General features: G+C 44.9%; 1 protein-coding gene across 1 annotated transcript; it reads left to right on the top strand.

Annotated features, from left to right (window-relative positions):
- The first annotated feature begins 1,014 nt into the window (after positions 1–1,014).
- On the top strand, positions 1,015–4,664 carry LOC135366210 (neprilysin-1-like). The gene is made up of 2 exons (XM_064598880.1): positions 1,015–1,169; positions 2,449–4,664. The coding sequence occupies exons 1-2, from the start codon at positions 1,146–1,148 to the stop codon at positions 4,618–4,620; spliced, it is 2,196 nt and encodes a 731-aa protein (XP_064454950.1). The 5' UTR covers positions 1,015–1,145; the 3' UTR covers positions 4,621–4,664.
- The last annotated feature ends 3,866 nt before the right edge of the window (positions 4,665–8,530 follow it).

Below are 8,530 nucleotides of genomic sequence, written 5' to 3'. Positions count from 1 at the left end.
AGATGGTGTTGTTGAAATGCACATATAAAACGTTGTAGAGCGCACAATATTATAATTCTTATATCTTTAGACTCAGTGTATGGTCTTCTTTCGCTTCCACGCATTATTTCACTTTTAAAAGCCAATCAAAACCAATATTTAAAAGCCACCAGTCCCAGTACTATAGTACAGCGTGAATTTCATTCATGCAGATATCCTACCTGAACCAATGTTTCCTTTTGATTTGGAACTTCAGTATGTATTGTGCAAAGCTCTGGCCAGACGTCATCGAATGAAAACCTGGATCGCGAACGTGAAGTGCGGACGACGCATACGTATCCCGCGGGATTGCGGCGACAAGGATTTCGCGCCGATCCAGACTGTATGCGACAGTGCGTTTGGTGAGCGGTACTTTCTAAGAATCATGGGAAAAGGGTCGACTTCCGTGTCTACGCTAGTAGACAACGCACACTATGAGCGCTGGAGATGGACGTACCTGGCTCTAGAAACATCTTTAGAAAGCGGTAAAGCGCGACTGTCAGAACCTGACTAATAGACTGTGTTTTTCTGTGTGTATACATAAACTAATTTACCGACGCTAAGCACGCACTTTTAATGTAACATTGAGTATAACGGCTGCAACGAGCAAACTTCTTGCCTGTGTGAGCAGCCATTTTCAGTTGCAGCTGGAAAAAAAAAATGTTAAAATCAAAATGTCTAAAATCTTGTTTTTTGGATGTTGTGAGTTTCATATTCTTCCATACATTCATACGTACGTAGGAGAAGTACGCAGCATTATTGTCGCTGTGCCAATACCTGGCTTTGTAGTCATGAAGGGAATAGTCAGTCCTTTATAACAGCTCATCAGCCACCCATACTACTTCGGAAGCGACTGGGAAACCAATTTTAAACACGCAGCGATCACAAAGCACCTTGCCTATCGGAACCTGTGAGGCGCTTGACATGGAAGCGAGAACACCGATGTCATTTCCGCACGAAATAACACCGACTAACCTTTCCATGTAGCCACAGTAAACGACGAAGCTCGCATCATCTTGGCATGGTCCTCGTGCAGGCTGCTTCGATCCACTGTCCCCACCGTGTATCCACTGCAGTGACCATCCGTCTACGACCAAGCACCCGACGTATCAGCACGTCCAAGCATCATGTCTGAAGCGTCAGAATTTTCGGTAAGCCTGTTGCAGTAAGCACGTCACGGGTCGTCCCTGGAAGTGGCGCTAGAAACTTCCACCTGAAATATACGTAGAAGCTCCTGAGATAGAGAAACAAAACATAAATTTGCCATATTTCCGGGTTGAAACATAACGTAACCATTCTGCAACAGAGTTTGGTTGAAAATTACTTCAGATGACGTGTCGAATTTTCTGCAGCTCACCGCCCTATCTTTTTCGAACAACGGTTTTGGTGCGACTTTCCGTGGATGTTACCGTGACTATACACACAGAAAAAGAACCGTACTTCGAGATTGTTCGAGAGTTCTTTGAAGTGCAAGAATCTTTCTCTGAACCTTTCCTATCTTCGAGAACGAAAGAATGGCTAAGGATGTTCTGGCGTCCTACTCTTGAAGAACCTTTTAAACGCATAGTAGACGAACAATTCGAATAACTTTAAAAGGTTCTTTGGGCGTAGTTCCGTATCGAGGACCACTAGTTTTTAAAAATCTGTGAAAGCATTTGGGAAGTAAACATTGCATAGAAGTGATAGGTCATATAATGGATCTAAAAATTTTAGAAAAGTAAAATTCTGTGAACTAGAGCACTTTTTATATGCATTTCAAGAACCCCATCTGATGCACTTCTAGCGCAGGAGAAACACGGGAATGCTAAGCCTAACGGATTCGAAACTTGCAATCTTGCAAAAGGTAGTGTCCTTAAATTGGGATAAATCACCTCACTCTAGTGAGGTTAGGTCAGTTTGGGTTAGACAGATTGGGGGGGGGGGGAGGCGTCCGGGGGCGTCCCCCCTCCCCCGGCACGCATTAGATGTTGCGGGCGTGGAGGCTGTGCCTCGGGGTAGATCGGAAAGTCCTCAGTAAAGATGGCAGATCGCATTCAAGAAACTGTCGATAAAATTTAATTTTTCTACGTTTCACGCAACGGCGCATTCCTCTTTAATTTCGTTACTAATTAGTTCCTCGTTTACGTAAAAGCGTTTCATTTTTGTTTTTATTCTGTTTTCTTTAAAAAACGCCGTTGCCCCCGATACGGAACTACATCCTGTTCCTTCTCGAACGGTTACTTTTTTCTCTGTGTAGCAAGCGCTTGGTTGGCCCGAAGAAAATGATGTACGTGTTCGCGCAGTGCGCATTGAGCTGAGACGCGAAGCTGTTTCATTACAAAAATTAGAACGAGGAAAGCGACACTTCGGAAATACATATGCGTTGCTTTCATGGTTCCACTCGGCGTGTTAGCGCGACTTAAATATAATTTTATGTTTCCGCACTCTTAGGACTTCGATGATAAAGAACAAGGTATCGAAAGGAAGCACAAGCTTGTTGCGCTGGCATTCTTCGTTTTGGCGTTCGTGGTGATTGCATCTTCCGTCGCCGTAATAATACTGCACCCGAAGGACGAAACGCCTTCTCCTCCACCTGATGATGGCGATGGGGCTGATGAAGAAAGTATGTTCAGGATACCCCCGGGAGGCGATATCATAAGAAGCAGGACGAGTCCGAAACCGGCTAAGACATGTGATACTGACGACTGCAACTACATGAGATGGCTCATCGAGATGTCTGTTGACACAAAGAAAGACCCCTGCGCCAATTTTTACACATATGTCTGCACGGGGGCCATCGAGCACATGAGGAATATCGGTAAAGGTCAAGGGAGCATGCTGTCCGCAATTCAGTGGAATAACAGCGGCGCCATTGAAGCTTGGATGAAGAACAGTCCTGTTCCGAGCAAACACCAAAGCGGATTTCAGAAAGTGGCCAAACTCTTTCAATCGTGCACGAAAGATCCGGACTCAAGTAAACAAGCGATCGTAGACACCCTGAGAAATTTACGTATGATCATCGATGGAACGTTAGATTTTGATCCGCTAGATGTACAAGTGTACCTTTTGCTCCTAGGGATCCCTATAATCTTTGAGATGTCCCCATTTGCTATACGGCACAGGAACGAAATTATCTTCAAATTGTGCGCGTCTACGGACTTCGCTTCGTTTCGCGCAAATTCGCTTCGCAGCGCAGCGCTAAGGAAGAGGGTTTACGAAAAAGTGTCAAGATGGGTATTCGGAGACTTAGGCTTCAATGATACAATCAAAGATCGTATCCTGCTGGCCGAAGAGGAAGCACACCGAGCCTCGAGGAACCAAACGAACGACGACACGACCTATGAATTTGACATGTCCCGCATCGATCAATTTTCCGGAGGAGATCAGGCACTGGTACAGCGTTGGAGCGGAAGCCTGGGCAGATGGTTCCCGTCGATATTTCCTGGCAACTATAGGCTTTTAATGACACTGACTGACGTTCATCTATTCATTCACCTATTTGGAAGCGAACCTTTGATAAGTACAGGAGACTTTCAGACATTCTTTGCATGGAGGATGACATGGTTCCTTTACAACGCATCTGGTAAGAACATCGAACACAAAAGCGAGGCTTACAAATCCCTCAGATGCTCGGACCACGTCTTGAGGTTGCTAAACACTGTTGCACCAGTCAAGGTCATGCTAGGGAAAGTCGACCAATCAAGAATCGCCGCCGTCAAAGAGATGGCAGAAGTCATACGCTCCGAAATAACGGTATCGTTTAGGATTTCGAGGTGGCTGGACCCCGCCACTCGCAGTGCCGCCTTGCGAAAGATATCTCAGGTGATTCAACATGTAGGTTACCCTCTGGGATTTTCATCAGAGGATGCAGTTGAGACATACCTGAAGCCAGTTCCCGACATGACCGACAGCTACATTTCAAACATGATGAAAATGACCTCCCTAAAACAGTCGACTTTATACGATATGTTAAGAAGGAAAGGCAACTTCGACTGGTTCGTGCAGTATCAGATGGCAGCATCTGTACCGGTCTATTCCGGCAACGCAGTGTATTCGGCAACATTGAACGAGATTTTTATTGCGCCCGGCATAATGGGACGGCCGATATTCACCTACGGTGGGCCGCCGGAAGTGAACTACGGCGCTTTGGGCAACATAGTGGCGCACGAATTCATGCACGGATTTGACGAATCTGGAAGGAATTACGACGGTGTGGGCAAAGCGGTCGACCTTTTCACGGAGGCTAGCAAGCAGGCATACGCTGACCTAGTGGGCTGTCATAATGTCAGCATCGAACGCGCCCCGAAGGCGAGGAGCTACAGCGATTACGCACGGGAGTACCTAGCGGACACGATGGCCACTGCTACCGTGCTGCGAGCGTTCAAGAAAGCATCTAGACGGGCTACCGTTACTCTTGGGACAGTGAAAGGATTTACAAGCGAGCAGCTGTTCTACGTGGCCCGGTGCCTGGTGTGGTGCGGAGTGCCGCAGACGTACAGATATCATCCCCCGTCTGATGAAAGGTGTAACGTTCCCCTTATGAGCTCCGAACACTTCGGTAAGGCATTTAATTGCCCTCTTGGATCGCCAATGAATCCGCCGAGAAAGTGCGTCTTCTGGTAGATCAGTAAAAAACTGTAGCGCAGTAAAAGCTGCTTAAATTTCTTGTGTGTGTTGTGTTGTGTTTTTTTTTTGTTCCTGAACTACAGTGCCGTTTTCTAAACACTAGGAATATCTGTACCGGAAGACACTTGTAGATTTGACTAGCCAACCATCAACTCGAATGATTACGTTATCTGCCATGATTTGTTGAAAACGGGAGGCGTACGCCCTTTTTTTTATTACACTTACGCTGTTCATAATTGTCAGAAAAATGGCGTACGCCTCCCACTTTCAACAAATCAGGGCAGATAACGATATCATTCCAGATGATGGTTGGCTAAGAGCGTGCTATGCGGTGAAGTTCATTTTTAAGAGAGTACGACGGTAACGTCGACCCTGAATGGCTATAGGATGTTTGTCTGCCGTAGAACTAAGTCTAAAAGCGTGGTGCCAAGCTTGAGACCCTGGAACCACATACATGAGCCACGTCGCTTTTTCGAAAGGCATCTTTCCATACTTGTGCGTTACATTTTCAACGAAATCACCTTCCCTGAGGAACGTCTTATACGTTCCAGCATAGCTTACCACCACGCCGTGTGCTCTGGAAAGGCTTATCCCGAAACGGATTGCCGTGGTGGTGTTTTATAGACATCGTCGTCGAACTACGTAAATAATTTATCATCCACGAACTCTCATTTTACAGCTAAAACAGAGTTCTCCTTCGCGGAACACTCAATGTGAAGCTGTCTGTTGGAGCCATACGTTACTGTCCCTCTCTCCTCTTTCCTTTTATCTTACTTCCTTGTTTTTTTTTTCTTTTTTTTTGCTTGTTGTGGAATTAACGCCCGTGTACGCATAAAGTGCCAGAAATCGTTCAAGCCATTTTGCTTCGGTTATCTTCCGATAGACATAATTCGTTTTTCCTAAGCCGGGCGTGAGTTCCGCAACATGAATTATTCATGGGGATTGGCGAGAGGAATAAAGGAAAGCGCGAGCTTCCTGATTACGAGGAACTCGAGCGTAAATTTTCGCGGCTCCAGGAATCGAACCAATTTGGCATATTAGCGTACAGTGACCGCGGTTGTGAAGAGAAATCCTCCGCCTCACTCGCAAAATAAGATTACACCTCGTGTTATGTATTGTCAATTTCTTGTCTATTGTGTTGCTAGGTGGACACTCGGTTTCTCAAACAGAGCAACACTGGCACGCCTCAAAATTTAATGAATCCAGTGTCCTATAAGGAATGCGTCACTGATTGATTGATTGATTTTTAGCCCGGCGCCGATCCTCGGCACAGTTGGCCCATGAAACACGATCATCCCCATAGAGATAGCACAATACCGCCATATGAGCAGGCACATAGCTCGGCAACAAAACGACGCTACCAAGTTAAGACTCAGTATATCGCATACGGGACTTCCTTCAGGGTCGACACGTACTTGAAGGAAATGCAAGGTAAAACTATAGTGATTAGTAGACATTCGCCTTCCCTTCAACTTTTCTCTCTTAAGGGTGTATGGCACGGTGGACGTGTAGCTCAACCACAACGGCAACGAACGGGAGAGTTTACAGAGAGCAGTAGAACGAACTTACGTTACTGGTTGAACTGTACTTAGTGTGCTTTTAATTTCTAAAATACCGCATGTACACAGACCACATGTTTCACTCGTTAATGAAATGCCTTTTTTAGGCACGTCGAATTTTTAGGACACCGAACCAAATAATTCTACATTCGATTCGATGCCCGAATCGAAATCGGAATTCTTATTCGAATTTCGAATCGTGTCGATGTTTCAGAACCGAATATACAATGAAATAGTCCGGGAACAGCACACGCAAGGTCGAACGCTTCCTTATATTTTGACCCGTATCAACATGTCGCGCACAAGTGTTATACATATGTGCTTATATCCGCACATACGGCATGTGTATCCAGCACGGTTACAAAAAATATTCCTTTTGTATTCGCTTCGGTTTTAAAATAATATAGAATTATCCGTACACGCTTACCAGTTTTGTAGGTACAGCCCTTTCTTCCGAATTTGTTCTAAATCCAATCTTCACAAGATCATTCAACATATAAAGAATACCATGCGACAACGGAAATATGAACTCCCCTACCACGACTCAACCTCCTCAGAAGGCATTAGAGCAAAACATAAAAGGCCAAAAGCCGAGTCTAATTCATTCCATTACGCTCCAGAAGAAGCGACGACTTTTGACGGCAGCGTATACAGCTTGGTGGTGCAACGGCATAGATTGAAAAAGGGCACGAACGAGAAGAAAATAAAACGAGCTCAATGTCAGACGCCTAGAAGTTTGAGACATCCATTCACAAAGCAGACAGACGTCAGACGCGGGATCACGCGGCAAGCGGCCATTCTGCTCCTTCATGGAATGTATGACAGAGGTTTCAGTGTCTCCTAATGCTACTTTAATGCTGTTGCAAGGATATACAAGGACAGGTTCACGGTCGCTTCACTTCCTAATGAACGTTTGATAGAAAGCAGCTGGCACCTTGCCATCTTTTTAACGTGTAGTGCATAGGGGTACGAGAAAAGTTTGGCTGACTTGAAAACTTTTGCTCTATCGTAACGCTATCGAGATGCATCTTTAAATTAGTAGCAGTAAGTTCTCTCAGCTTTGTGGCCGCTAGAGCTATGATGATGTATTAAACTTCTACACAATTAATCGGTATAGCCAAACATATAGCGTGTTCCTGTAACATGCACCATTGATTAAAAAGCGAATGAAATTAACTGAATGTTGTTAGCAGTCATGCATCGCAGTCGCCAGTATATTTTCATTGCTCTCAACTAATTAATTAGGTAGTACTGACTAGCGAACGTCTAAAATGGTGGTTTAAGGGAGGATAACGTCAGAATGCTGTATTCGGCGTGTGCGCCGAAATAGATCTTGCTTCACTGCATAACTCACTAGCGCTGCAGGCAAAGCACGATTTACGGCCACCTAAATGGCTGCAGGTGGTAACGTACCGAAACGGAGCTATTCACTGGCCGCGAATCGGAAGGTGTTGTGACAGTTAACACGTGTTCTTCTGAGGATTATGTGCATCGTTACTAACTTGTGATCGAATTCCAGCAGCCAATGGGTTAATAAGTGATTGCAAACATAGAAGCTGTCATTCAAAGCTACATCTTGGTAAAACATCGAGAAAAAATGCTAAATTTATTTAAAAAAAATGTGTAATACGTACTAATCCTTTTTGGGACTGAAAAATAACCTAATTACGAAGGGGCTTATTACTTCATTACCCGCTTCACCACCGCAATGGGGTAGAGTATCGCCCCTGGCGATGAAGCTCCACATTCATCATCTCGCAATAAAGTAGGGGTTTTTGGACTAAATGAACTGCATGGATAAGGCTATCAGGAATTTGTGAACTGTCTGCGGCACTGGGGAATAAATTTCATGTGCAGGGATTGAAACGGAAATTAATTGCACTCTAGGGTATAGATGTGATCACTCCCAAACTCACTTAATTTTTCTTAGATTGTGTCAATAAATGTTGAAATGAAGTGTGATAAGCAGGTAAGAAATAACAGAGTAGGAGAGAGTTAGGGGTCACTGTTGTCACTACGCCGGTGCCCAAACAAAGCCATAAGCCAAAGGCGCGCATCTATCATGAGGCAGGGTGGATGTTTGTAACCCGGGAAGCAATAACGTCACTGAACGTGACCCTCATATTTCATCCCCATATAACATTGCTAAAGAAAATTTGCCTCCAATGGAGCTATGATGCGTCAGCGTTGAGGCCCGCTTTCCCGTCTCCCCCTGCCCGTCCATCGCTCAGCTGTAATGCGGTTGTAACACAAAGAACTTTTGCGTCTGGTTCAGTGCTAAATGCATAGTTTGTAAAGAGTCTTTAACCGTTACAGAGTTATCGCTCATATTAGTGACCTCATGTATC

This window comes from Ornithodoros turicata, chromosome 8 (genome assembly GCF_037126465.1).
Source record: "Ornithodoros turicata isolate Travis chromosome 8, ASM3712646v1, whole genome shotgun sequence".
In the NCBI taxonomy this organism is placed as follows: domain Eukaryota; kingdom Metazoa; phylum Arthropoda; class Arachnida; order Ixodida; family Argasidae; genus Ornithodoros; species Ornithodoros turicata.
The sequence above is the reverse complement of the archived record's forward strand: the minus strand, read 5'-3'. Positions and strand labels throughout refer to the sequence as shown.

Bases quoted from the DNA above. Each gene is read 5' to 3' on its own strand.
- LOC135366210 (XM_064598880.1), top strand. From the start codon at position 1,146: ATGTCTGAAGCGTCAGAATTTTCG. The intron at 1,170-2,448 runs GTAAGCCTGTTG...CCGCACTCTTAG, and splicing joins CTGAAGCGTCAGAATTTTCG to GACTTCGATGATAAAGAACA.